At 56.8% G+C, this 13,284-nt stretch overlaps 1 protein-coding gene across 3 annotated transcripts in view; it reads left to right on the top strand.

Moving 5' to 3' along the window:
* OSBP2 (oxysterol binding protein 2) overlaps positions 1-13,284 on the top strand; it is a 102,059-nt gene that overhangs the window by 63,808 nt on the left and 24,967 nt on the right. For all 3 annotated transcript variants that reach the window (XM_050318254.1, XM_050318253.1, XM_050318255.1), the window contains one exon: positions 7,517-7,767. In XM_050318254.1, coding sequence (XP_050174211.1) covers positions 7,517-7,767 — 251 coding nt within the window. The remainder of the gene's footprint in view (positions 1-7,516; positions 7,768-13,284) is intronic.

Below are 13,284 nucleotides of genomic sequence, written 5' to 3'. Positions count from 1 at the left end.
AATTTTGGAATAAAAGCTCCAACGCTGAACCCTTCAATCCCTTCACCTCTTCCTGGTGTATCCCTGGAAAGGTTTCTCCCAGCTCCGCTCCTCCCGGGGCAGCATCGGGACAGCCCGGCCGGGAGCAGCAGCACCTGGTGGTGGTCCCTCCAGTGGGATCCATGTCCCTGGGATCCCCTGTGGGCTGCAGGGCAAAGCCCTGGTGTGTCCCCAGCATGGAGAAGCTGCGGTGTTGTCCCACCAGCTCCAGAGAAACTGCAGGCAATGGGAAATATTTGTCTGAGGGAAGATCTGAGATGGAAAACGTGGCCGTAAAGGGAGCTCCTGCCTTCGGGGCCTTCCTGTGGGACGCTGCTCTAGGCACTGAGGTTTTGTGTTGCTCCTGGGCTGAGGAACCAGCCCGAGGAGGCTTGTGGCCCGTGGCTGCAGATCCATTTTCCATAGATTAAATTGCATCACAGCTCCAAAAATAATCTCCCCAGCTTATGGTGAGGCTGCCTGTTCCCATGGCAACACTGCCTGCCAGTGCCCTACAAACCAACACCACTGGGATGGCCGGGAGTCGTCCCAAGTCCAAACAAAGTGTGAGGGGGATGAAGGGGCTCCACTTGGGGCACCTGGAGCTGGGGGTGGAGGTGTAAAACACGAGCTGTGTGTGTTCCTGGAGAGGGGATTTATGGAAAGCTGCTGTTGCCAGTGTTTGTGTCTCTAGGATTTGAGCCCTTGGTTGCAGATGTTGCCCGAGTGCATCGTGGGGAGGTGGTGGAGCAGCAGCTGCATTTGTGGGGCCTTCGCAGTGTGAGGGGGAGAGGAGCAGGAAAAGAAGAGGAAGGAGGAGAAGGAGGAGGAGGAGGCTGTTATGTTGGTTACTGTGGTGCCTGGGGCCAACCCTGTTGTGCCACACGTGTCTCATGGCAGAGGGAAAAGAGGCAGGTTTGGGTTTGGGTCAGGGTGGCACCTCACACCCCCACAGGCTCAGCCCAGAGATGGTGGCACTGAGCTGGGCCCTGGGCACTGTCAGGGTGCAGGATGGAGAGGGGATGGGCTCAAATCCTTGGTGGTCCCTGGGTGCCATCAGTGGGCACGGGGAGGTTTCCAGGGCACACTGGGTTTGGGAATGGCAGGGAACCTCGGGAGGATGCCCTGGGGGCTGGGCTGCCTCATCCACAGCACGGGGAGCCAGAGGAACGTGGCAATTTGTTGTTGAATTTTTGCTGCCAGCCTTTCATGTTTGTTTTCTTGAGGAGCTTTTGTTCCCTGGGGAAGAGTGACAGGAATTCCTGCTGAATATGTGCCTTTCATTCTGAACCTGGCACAAACCTGGCTGGGGTGAGCCGGGGTGAAGCTCGGGAGCTGGGGACGTGCTGCTTCCCGACAGGATCCAGGGGCACCTGCATCCCAGCACAGGGGGGCACTGGACTGGGAGCCCCCCTGCCACCCTCCTGAGGCTTTGCTGCTTTAGGGAAGATATTTTTTCCATGGAGAGATGGCAGAGCTGCTGCCAGAGCACTGGGAGGGTCAGGAGACCTCCTGTCCTCTTGCATGGGAGGAGGGGATCCATCACCAGGTCCCTTCCCTGTGCAGGAACAGGGGGTGCTGGGGGCTGTACATGGCTGGAAAACATGGATTAAAGTAGTATTTGTGTCCCTGGAGGATCTTCCCTACATGGAGGAGCAGAGAGGCCTTTCTGGCTCTTGCAGGGCCTCCAGACTTTTTGCTGGTTCCAGACACGCAATCCTGGTCTGCTTTGGCCCTGCCCAGCAGGTGGGTGTTGGTTTAATGGGATTCAGGAGCTGCTGGGAGCTGAGGATCCCAAAGACCAAACTGGAGAAGGTGTAAGGGCACAGAGACAAGAAGCACAGAACATAAAATAGAATCACAGAATTGCTGGGGTTGGAAAAGCCCTCTGGGATCATCAAGTCCAACCATCCCCCAGCACTGCCAAGGCCATCACTGACCCTGTCCCCAAGGGCCACATCCATGTGGTTTTAAACCCCTCCAGGGATGGGGACTCCACCCCTGCCCTGGGCAGCTGTGCCAGGGTTGGACAACCCTTTCCATGAAGGAATGATCCCTGATATCCAACCTGAGCACAACCTGAGGCTGTTCCCTCTCCTCCTGTCCCTTGTTCTCTGGGAACAGAGCCTGACCCCTCTCGGCTCTCCCCTCCTGTCAGGGAGTTGCAGAGCCAGAAGGTCCCCCCGAGCCTCCTTTTATGTATTTTTCCAGCTTCCAAGAGGTTTTGTGATCTTGAATGAGTGTATTCAGGAACCCCCATTAGGGTGGAAGTCCCAGTGCTGTGCCCTTGTGGGGCCAGTTGCAGTTTTGCTTCTGCAAATCCTCGGTGGTGTGTCCTGGAATGAGGAGCCCTGGACAGACTCTCTCTCTCTTTCTCTGTGTGGGTATTTCCTGACCTTCAGGGTGTTTTCCCAGCCTTAGCAGAGCCAAATCCATTTTTTCCCTGGCTGAGCTGATACAAAGGCTGGAATAAGGTCAGGATCCCCAATGCTGAGGCGTTTGGCCGGGCTCCAGGCGAAGACCTCCAGGCAGAGGCTTGTGGCTCTTCCACCTTTCTGGATGAGTGAATCCCTCATCCTCAGCAATAAGGATAAATATTTCTGCTGCTCTTTCCTCCAGCCCTTCATGGATAATCTTCAGCTGTAACTGCAGGACTTGGTGTGTCATGTGTAAAGGTTGGTCAGAGGATGATCTTGGAGGTCTTTTCTGACCTCCATGTGATGCAAAGGAGCTTTCCTGGGGACCATCCCCCTCCAGATGGGGAAATGAGGGGGTGTCAGACCCCAGACAAGCTGTGCTGTGTCACAGGGACAGGCAGGAATGTTCCTGTTGCACTGGTTGTCCTGGTGGAGAGCTGGTGGAGATGGAGTGGTGGGAGCAGGGCTCCCCCCCTTGGGACTGCTGGACCAAAGCTGATGCAGAGCTGAGAGGCTGCTGCTTGAGGAAACAGAAGGGTTTGTGTTTCTCTGCATTTGGAGCTTGGCCAGCTTTCCCTCGAGCTCCCAGGAAAATGATGGAATAACACCCATCTGAGCTGGTGTCAGTGCTCCACCCTGGGGGGATGGCAGGAGGAGGTTTGGGTGCTCAGTGGGATCATTTCTGCTTTCACTTACTCTGATTTGACTGTAGCTGTGACATTGAACTTCCTTCTTGCCGTGCTTTGATTTGAGATAATTGCAGGAAATTACATGGCTTGAGATATTTTATAGATATTTTTATATAAGTATATTTATTTATATTATGAAGTGGTCCTGGGCACAGGGGCTGTTGGTACAGAGGAAGAGCCAGTTCTGGGGATCTCCTGCACCCTCAGCAAGGGGCTGACACCCCATTCCTCCACACCCTGGAGGTGTCCAAGGCCAGGTTGGATGGGGCTTGGAGCGACCTGGTCTGGTGGAAGGTGTCCCTGCCCGTGGCAGAGGGGTGGAATGGGATGAGCTTTAAGGTCCCCTCCAGCCCAAACCACTCCATGATTCTATGATTCCAATTGCCCAGGCAGGAGGAGGAAGGTGGGATCCTGCTGCCCACCCTGTCAGGACCCTGACGTGGCCACAGCAGCAGCTTTGGGGCAGCAGGAGCTCGTGGGGATGTTCAGCTCAGCCAACTCAACCGGAACGAGCAGCGTCGTGGCTGCCGTGGGCTGACCCGGCTTCCTTCCCCGCTTTTCCTGGGCTCTGAGGCGTTTATATAATTCTGCACAGGGATAAAAAATTGGGACACAACACACTGTGTTCCTGCCTCGAGCTGAGCACTCGGGCAGGGATTGTTCCCACAGCCTCGGTCAGTGGGCAGGAAATAATGTCCTGGCAAGGGAGGGAGCCCGTCCATCCCCGAGCTGTGCCAGCCCTGTGTCAGAGTGTTTTAATGATGGGCACTGAACAGGCTCCCCAGGGCAGTGGGCACAGCCTCAAGGCTGCCAGAGCTGCAGGAGGGTTTGGACAACACTCTGAGGGACAGGGTGGGATTGTTTGGGTGTCTGTGCAGGGCCAGGTGTTGGCCTGATGGTCCTTGTGGGTCCCTTCCAGCTCAGGATATTCTGTGATTCTGTGAAAAATCCCTGGGCTGTGATCTGGGATTGCAGCTGGGCAAAGTGATCCAGGCTTTGCTCCAAAAAGTGCAGAGCACCAAGAGCCCATGGGAGCCAGGACTTTGGGGAAGCATTTTTGTGTAAGGCCAGAGGGAAAAAATGAGGGAGGAATTTGGGGGTTAAATGCTGCCTGGGGTTGAGCAGAGAGAACTTCCTCCTGCTCGGAACAATTTTTGCAGCCCTTGCAAGCAGCTAAAATTCTCTTTGTGAACTATTTTTGATGTCTGCAAACAGAAAAATGGGAAGTTTGATTTGTCCCCTGGAGGCCCTCAGGGATGGGTTTTGCCCTGGTCAGGGGTAGTGGTGCCTGGCTCATGTTGGTGATGGCAGATGAACCAGGGGCTTGGCTTATGCCCCTGGGAGCTTCATAAAACATGGCAATATATTATAAATTGTCCATTTAAGACTGGCCTTGTCAGTGGTCACATCCCAGTGTTGTGGAGAAGGGCTTCCTGTGTGTGTGCTGGAGCACAGGCAGCTCCCACGGCCTGGAGAGGCTGCTGGGGGGCTGGAGGGAAGAGCACAGGTTCTCACCTGGAGAGAAAGGTGGCAAAGGAGAGATGTCTGGGGGAGGAGATGGATTCAAACTCTCAGAGAGTGTCCAAAGGAGGCAATGAGGATGGGGAAGGGCCTGGATTTGGAGCTGTGTGAGGACACTGAGGGCACTTGGTGTGTTCAGCTGGAGAGGAGGAGACTGAGGGGAGACCTCAGTGCAGTTCCAACTGCCTGGGCAGGGGCAGAGGAGGGGCAGGACTGAGCTCTGCTCTGTGGGGAGCAGGGACACCCCCAGGGAATGGCTGGAGCTGTGTCAGGGCAGGCTCAGGGTGGATCTCAGGGCAAGGTTCTTCCCCCAGAGGGTGGTTGGCACTGAACAGGCTCCCCAGGGCAGTGGGCACAGCCCCAAGGCTGCCAGAGCTGCAGGAGGGTTTGGATGATCCTCTGGGGCACAGGGGGTGACTCTTGGGGATGGGCCTGTGCAGGACCAGGAGTTGGACTGGATGATCCTTGTGGGTCCCTTCCAGCTCAGCATATCCTGGGATTCTGTGAACCTCTGCCTGGGACTGCCCTGGAAAGCCCCAGAGACACAGCTTGGAGCAGCAGGAGCAGCCCCGTGTCCCTCTCCCAGTGTGGTGTGTCCTTGGATGCCCTGGCTCAGGACAGGTACAAAGAGTATTCCAAGCCCAGGGAATGTGTACACACTGCCAGGGCCCAGTGCCTTTGTGTGGCCTGGCAGGAAAGGCACCATGGGAGTACTTGAAACGTTTGAAGCAGAAAGTGAACCTTGGGGAGGTTTTGATTACTGTCTGTACTGGTGGAAAAGTGGCTTTGATTTTCTTGCCAGATCTTTTGGAGTTGGCCTGTACAAGGTTCCCGTGGTGTGAGCCTGTGCCATGGCTGTGGGGCCTCTGTGCACCCTCCTGGGATAGAGCCCTTTGAATTCTGCCTGTTCCCATTCCCCTTCCCCTGCCTGTCACTTCCACCTGTGCTGGACACTTCCCTGGTGCTGTGTGTGTTTCCAAAACGCTGGTCCTGTCCCTGGGAACAGGGCTGTTCTCCCTGTCCAAGCTCAGCAGCTCCCCAGGCTGTAGATGGGAGCTGATCCTGCTCCCAACATCTCAGCTGGCAGCTCGTCTTCCTTTGAAAGCTCTTGGCTGCTTCCTCTGGGTGCTCTGATTGTCCTTTCTCCTTGGTGGCCACTTTCTCTCCTGGCTCCAACAGCTGCTTCTCGTGCTTGTCAGAGCTCTGATCTGTGGATGCTCCAGGCTGGATTGCAGATGGACCAAATGGTGACATTGGGAAATGCTGCCCTGGTGCTTCATGAGCTGCTCGTGGTTTGCTCCATGTTCTGTTTCCTCTGTTTTTCATAGAATCCCAGAATTCCAGAATGGTTTGGGCTAGAAAGGACCTTAAAGCTCATCTTGTTCCACCCCTTGCCATGGGCAGGGACACCTTCCATTATCCCAGGGTGCTCTAAGCCCCTTCCAGCCTGACCTTGGACACTTCCAGGGATGGGGCAGCCACAGCTTCTCTGGGCAGTTTTCTTCTCCTGTTGTCCTTGCACAGCGGGGTCGATCCTGCTGGGGAGGATCAACCTTGTCCCTCCTGTGCCTCCCTGTCTCATCACATCTGTCCTGGGTTCCACAGGCCCTGGTGCAGCTCTGCCCCTGCTTCCTCTCCAGGTTAATGGTCCTGTTACATGATACAGCTCACTCCAGCTCTTGCCTTCGGAACACAGGAATGGAAGGATCTCTTCCTCTCCTTTCCTGAGCTGTGATTCAGTCTGAGCAGTGGCTGAACATCCCTCTCGGTATCCACAGCATTTCCAAAGCTCTTATCAATGAGTCAGGAATAGAAACCAAACACCCACCTGCCAGGGAATCACGGGTTTCCTCCTTTCCTTGTAGCCCAGAAAGGGGATGTGCTGCTCCTCCTGTAAACTGGAGCCATTCCTGAGCTCCGTGCCTGGCTGATTCAGGGAATGTCCTCACCCCCCCTGGCACCCCCAGACCTGACAGGGAAGGTGCAGTCATGTTTTGCTGGTTCCTTTCTCTCCAACATCCAGAAACAGATGATGGAGGGAGGGGGCGTGAAGAGGCTGCTCCTTGCTCTGCTGCCTTAGCGGGTTTTGGGAGTGCCTGGAGAACCCTTGGCTAAACTGTGAGCATAAGAATAGGGCACAGACCCTGTGCAGCACCTGCTCCACCTGCAGTCTTTGTGTTTGCTTTGGGTGATTCTGTGTGCCCAGGGGAGCCCTGGAATGATCAGAAATGCCGTGTTCCACCCACTGTGTGGTTTTGGATTGGTTTCCTGGGTTTAAGTCACCCCGGTGTTCTGGAGTTGCAGGAATAACCATTTCTACTGCAGCTGAGATGCTGATTGTGGAGCTTTCTGCCCTCTCTGAGGACGTGGTGGTGGTTTTGGGTAACAGCTGTAACTCTCCTTGGTGTTTTTGTGATCTTTCCCTTGGGCGAAACTCTACCCTGCCCAGAGCAGAACTTGCAGAGCCCCCGTGGGGTTTGCTCCCAGTGCAGGGCAGATCCACTCTTGTGTGCATGGAAAGGGGAGTTTTGGTGCGTGGTGGCACCAGCACGTGCCACCCCTGTCACTCAAACCTGATCCACATCCCGGTGGCGGCCACAGGACCCCATTGATGCCTCCTGGGGGCCCTGTGTGATGTCCCACGTTGCTCCCCCACACCACACTCTGCTCCAGGGGCTGCGGTGGCCCTGGCCCCGACAGAGCTGTAGGGGAGGAGGAGGCAGGAGGTCCCTGGGAGGAGGCAGGAGGTCCCTGGGAGGAGGCAGGAGGTCTCTGGGAGGAGGCAGGAGGTTCCTGCCCGCGGCGATGACGGGTTAGCACGGTCCAGGGGTAACCATGGAAACTGTTTTTTCCCCGTCCCTCCCTTCGCAGATGACTCGGGTGACGAGGAGCCCGCCTCGCAGTCAGACAAGAGCGAGCTGCACGGCCCCCTGAAGACCCTCTCGAGTAAACTGGAGGACCTGAGCACCTGCAATGACCTGATCGCCAAGCACGGCGCGGCCCTGCAGCGCTCGCTCAGCGAGCTGGAGAACCTGCGCCTGCCGGCCGAGAGCGGAGAGAAGATCAAGGCGGTGAACGAGCGCGCCACGCTCTTCCGCATCACCTCCAATGCTATGATCAACGTGAGTGCTCTCCTCCCCCCTCTCCTCCTCTCCCTCTCCCTCTCCTCCTCCTCCTCCATCCCTGTTTCTCCCCGTGTTTCTCTTCTGTGGGTTGGTTTGTGTTACCCCGGGGCTCGGGCACGGCTGGGGCTTGGTGCCGGCTCGGGGATGGGAAGTTTGGAAGATGCAGCTGGGAAGCAGGAGTGGACACATGGACCACCCTCCGAGAAACACAGGTCTGCTACATCCTTACACCGTGCTCTCTGGGGGGGCTGCTCCAAATAGGTCATTTGGGATGTAAAGCTGGGAAGTGCAGAGGTTGAGAATGCTGAGGGACTTTCTGCTGTTCTGGGGGGGAATTTGGACTGGCACAGTGACTGTTGCCTGCTGCAGATTGCAGACCCACATCCCACATCACTCACACCCCCCTTGCTTCCATGAAGCTGCTCGTGTTCCACACGACCACAGGATTTACCCCCCCGGGGTCTCGTGCGGGCTGTGCTCTCCCAGCCGGGCTGTTGGAGGTTGGGAACCGCTTTCCAGCACTGCTGCTGCCCCCTGTGCAGCCCCACGGCGCTTTCTGGGTGCTTTTTGGACACAGCTTGTGTTTGGGGTGTGGACCTGCCTCCATTGCAGTGACACAGCCCTTCCTGGGGAGCCTGGTTTTCCTGGGGAGCTCTGGGAGACTGCAAAACTGAATAAAATATTCAAAGGAAAGAATGAAAAAACCAATCCCAAGGCTTCGCAGACTTGGAATAATGTATGAAGGCAGAGCTCAGGGAATTGTGAATGAGCAGTGCTGTGGCTCTGCTGTCCCAGCCCTGAGCAGAAGGAGGTCGAGTGGTGTTTGATGTGGGCTTTTAAAAAATAACAATAATCCCCAGCGGGAGCTGGAGGGGATGTGGAGCCCCGTGGTTGCAGCATCCTCCCCATTCCCACTCGCAGGATTTTGTAGCTGTGGGAGCAAAGGGCTTCCTGAGTCGATGTCTTGTGTTTTGGAGCAGTTTAGGGTGCCTGTGCAGTGTTCTTCCCACAGAGAGTTTGTGGAAGTTTTTGGGGTTGGCAGCGTGGTGGAAGGTGCCAACAGACCCTCGGCACTGTCAGGAGGCAGAACTGCGATGGAATGTGGGCAGGGAATTGCTGGAGAGAGGAATTTCTCCAGCAGCCTTTGAGAAGGGATGAGCAGAGCAAGATTTGCTGTGTCCAGCCCAGAGAGGAGGAGGAGGAGGAGGAAGAGGAGGAGGTCATGCTGGTTGTGACGTGATAAAAGGTTGGAGGAGGTTTGTCTGGAGGGTGGGAAATAGCACAGAAACAGCAGAAACATGGGTTGTCCAAAATTCCCTGCAGGTAAGAGAGGCTGGGGGGTGGTAGGGCATGTTCTCACGTGGATGCATTTCCAACAGCATCCTTTGGTACTTCAGCTCGTGGCTGGGCATCCTGAGGAGATGCCCGAGGGAAAGGCTGAGCTGTGGAAGGAGCTAGACTGGAAGGAGCAGTGGCAGCTCCAGGGGGTGGTTGTGGCTGTCCCAGCTCTGTTGTTCTGGGAGGAGGTGCTGGAGCTGTGGGTAGGGGGACACAGACCCTCAGGAAGCAGCAGTGCTTTTGATTAGGCAGGAGAGGGGCGAGCAGGACAGGGGGTGGGACCAACCTGACCCCCCATCAGGGTGGGCTGGTGCTCCCAGCCACGCTGTCACCTTTTCCATGGATCTCATGTTGTGCTTTGATTTATCCTTTTAGCGTGGGGTGATGCCTTCTGGAGCTGCCAGGGAGTACCTCGTGGGGTAGGGAGTAGCTCTGTGCAATGCAAAGGTCTGAAAATCTTCTGTATTGAACATGAAACTTGGCTCCAGGGAAGCCCATGGAGAGCCTGGTGAAAATACCCCGTGCTCCTGCCCAGCTCCATCCAACAGGCTGTTAAGGAGCACGTATCCCATGGGAGCACAGGGTAGTAGTTCCTTGCAGGAGCAATTAAAGTGCCCTTGCTCCCTAGGTTTTCCCCAGAGAGATCCCGGGCAGCAGCTGATGCTGGCACGTGGATGCTCCGTGTCCACGCTCTGCCCTGGCTGCAGCACCAAACCCCATGGATCCATCTCATGGAAGTGGATGGGGATCTGTGGGGTTTGGTGCTGAGGCTGGGAGCAGAAGGGATGGGTTCTCTGGAGAAGGGATGGGTGCTCTGGTGAAGGGATGGGTGTGCTGGGGGAAAGAATGGATGCACTGGGGAAGGGATAAGTGCTCCAGGGAAGGTATCGATGCTCCAGGGAAGATGGGATGGGTGCTCTGGAGAAGAAGGAATAGGTGCTCCAGGGAAGGGATGGGTGCTTCAGTGAAGGTACAGGTACTCTGGAGAAGAGATGGATGCTCTGGAGAAGGGGTGAGTACTCCTGGGAAGAGATGGGTACTCCTGGGAAGAGATGGATGCTCCTGGGAAGAGATGCATGCTCTAGAGAAGGGATGGGTGCTCAGAGAAGAAAGGACGGGTGCTCCAGTGAAGAAATGGGTGCTCCTGGGGAAGGAATGGACACTCCTGGGAAGAAGGGATAGATGCTTCTGAGAAAGGAATGGTTGCACCAGGGAAGGGATGAGTGCTCCAGGGAAGAAAGGATAAGTACTCCTGGGAGGAGATAGATGCTCCAGGGAAGGGATGGGTGCTCCAGGGAAGGAGGGATGGGTGCTCCTGGGAAGGAGGGATGGCTGCTCCTGGGAAGGAGGGATGGGTGCTCCAGGCCAGCATGTGCAGTTTCCGTCCAGCCGCCTCTGATCCGATTATGTAAATGTCCCGGAGCCGCGGGGAACGCAGCGAGCAGGAGGAAATAAATAAATATATCTGGAAATGCAAGAGCTGTGCTGCGAAGGTGACCCCTCTGTGTGCTCTGGGAGCTGCCACAGCCGGCTCCTGGTGCTTCTCCTTACGGAGATTGGGAGCATTCGCTGGGCAGGCGATGCTGGGAGGATGGAGGAAGGTTTGGGCAGAGGCAGAGCGGGACATGCTGGACCTTTGTGTTACAGGTGAGCGTTTAAATCCAGCTCTTGCAGGGCTGGAATGTAAGGCCAGGGCTGCACGAGCTGCCCGCTGGCTCTGCTCCCATCCGTGCTTGGAATCTCACTGGGAAGAGGCCAGGCTCGCCGGGACCAAGGAGCCCCGTGTCAGCTGGGCTGGGAGCAGACAGGGAAAGACAAGTCACAATGTGCCACGGGGGAGGAGTGGGGGGGGTGTGAAAATAAGAAGCAACAAATCAACGGGATAATGAGAGGCCGGGAGCCAGAGCCGGAGCACGGTGCTGAGTTGAGTACACTCGTCCAAGGAGCAGGGAAAGCTCCCTCTCATAATTCAGCAGCAGGCAGGAAGGATGTGTGCTTGCACTGAGGAAGCCAGTTTGGGCGTCGGGAAGAGCTCACAGGGCTGTGGGTGGTGCTGGAAATAGGTTTTTAATGGGAATGGGGAAGCTACGGCGGAGCTTGGAGGCGGCTGAACTGCGAGTGTGTGACTGCTGTGCTCTGCTGGCTGGGTTTGGGCTTCCTCGAGGAATGTGAGCATGGGGAGCAGCATGGTTGGGCTTGCCTGTGTCATTCCTGGGTTAGTTTGTGTTTTCCTTGAGGTTTTCGGAGGAGCAGAGTTAGAGGAAGGCTCTGCCAGGCCCAGACAAGGAGGGATGAGAGGTGGCCAGGGCAGGGGTGCTGTGCTGGGTGGGAGGTGCTGCTCCATCAGGATCTGGGGAGGAGGGGCCCTCGGGCTGCCTGGAGTCCTGGGGATATGAAGGGGTGCCCTTGGGAGGCACTGGTGGCCACCCCTGCCTGTTCTGGGATGTCAGCACCCCCTTTGAGGCAGACTGATCCTCCTCCCAGGTTTTCCTTTCCCATGGGAATGAACCCGTCTGGAACACCAGCACCTGAGACACCAGCACAGAGCACCCTTCAGCCTCCAAACCTGCTGAGAGAGCTTCTGACTGTATGAAACCCAGGGGCTGGAACCAGACTGAAACAGAGAACAGCATGTGCTGCTCCTCCTCTGGGGAAGGGGCCATGGGCTGTCGGTTTAAGCCTCTCTGGGACATCCTGCAGCATCCCAGAGGCTGCATCCTCCACCCCCAGCAGGATTTGTTCCCTGTGGATCCCTCCAGGGCTCAACAGCAGTTATGGGTGGTCCTGTGCCACGTGCCGGTGCTCCAAGGAGCTGCCAACCTCTCCCTGCAGCCAGGCTGGGCTCCTGGAGACTTTGAGTGGCATCTGTCCTGTGGAATCAGTTTATTTGGAGTGTCTGTGCTGGAGCAGCTGCCTGGGCACAAGATATGCTCCTCAGAGCTGCTCCTCTGCCTCTTTATGTCCCAGCCTCTCTGCTGTTCTGTGGAGTCTGAGCCCCCTCTGCCCACCGGGAATGCTTAGTGATTAATCCCTGCTCCCAAAATTGTTTCTGTATCAAACCAGAGGATGCTGAGCACCTGCTCTGAGCTGCCTCAGGTTCCCCAGCGCAGCCTCCAGCCTGGTGTGTGAGTTCTGATGGTTTATAAGCCCCATGTGTGTCCATGTCCGCTTTGGAAAACTGCTTAAAGCTGGGAGGGAACAGATCTGGGATCTCCTGCCCGGGGTGACCGTGGGACCAGCGTGATGCACACCCAGCTGTGTCCCGGTGCAGAGCCGGTTCTCAGGATGGATGGAATGTGATGCCCCTCGGGGTCCCCAAACCCATCATGGCACAGGCAGGATGATGGACCTGATCTCCTCCACCCCCACAGCGCTCCAGGCAGCAGGGAGGGAGCAGCATCCTGCTGGGCTGCTCCCACTTCACCCCAGCACGGCCAGTGGGCTGGAGGAGCTCTCCATCCTGTGCATCCTTCTAACCAGGGGTTAATTCCAGCACTGCAGCGAGCAGACCCCATCCTTCATCCCTGCATTTGCCTCCTTAGGGCAGGGATTGACCCCACCCACCCAAAATCGGAGCCAGAGGCCGGGCGTGTCGCCGTGCCCCTGTGGGGGTGATGGCGCAGGAGGAGCTCGTTCCCCCGGCACAGCCTGTGTTAATTATCCGGGCTGCGCTAACGACACGTGCACTAATCAGCGCATCGCAAACCATGTCACCGACCCAGAAAAGCCCCGGCCCTGGGATTAAATCCCTATCCCAGCCCTAATCCCCCTCGGATGAGAGCGCTGGAGCGAGGGCTCCTGCGTGTTCCCGCTGTGGATGTGCTGCGCTGACCAGGGAATAACCGGTGGGTGCTTTGCTGCTACTGGGGGCATGAGGGGAGGGTGACGGTGTCACCCCAGGGTCTGTCCCTGCCTGGGTGGGGCCAGGGGAGCAGAGACGCTGAAACAGTCCCTGTCCCTGCCATTGGAGCTGCTGCGCCTTTCCCTGGAGCCTCCTGAATTGCTTTTCGAATGTAGAGGTGTGTGAGTATCTCTGATCAGGTCTGTTCAGACAGGCAGTACCTTCCTCCCACTCCCCTCCTCCTCCTCCTCATTCCCCGTGGTTCCTGAGTCCTTCCAGCTGGGTTATTTCAGGCTGTGGGTGCTCAGGCCTCGTGTGTGTCCGTGGGGCCTCTG

The sequence above is a fragment of the Myiozetetes cayanensis genome, unplaced genomic scaffold, assembly GCF_022539395.1.
Source record: "Myiozetetes cayanensis isolate MyiCay16 unplaced genomic scaffold, myiCay2020 scf21, whole genome shotgun sequence".
Lineage (NCBI taxonomy): Eukaryota > Metazoa > Chordata > Aves > Passeriformes > Tyrannidae > Myiozetetes > Myiozetetes cayanensis.
Note: the sequence above shows the minus strand (reverse complement) of the source record. Positions and strands in the feature narration are given on the sequence as shown.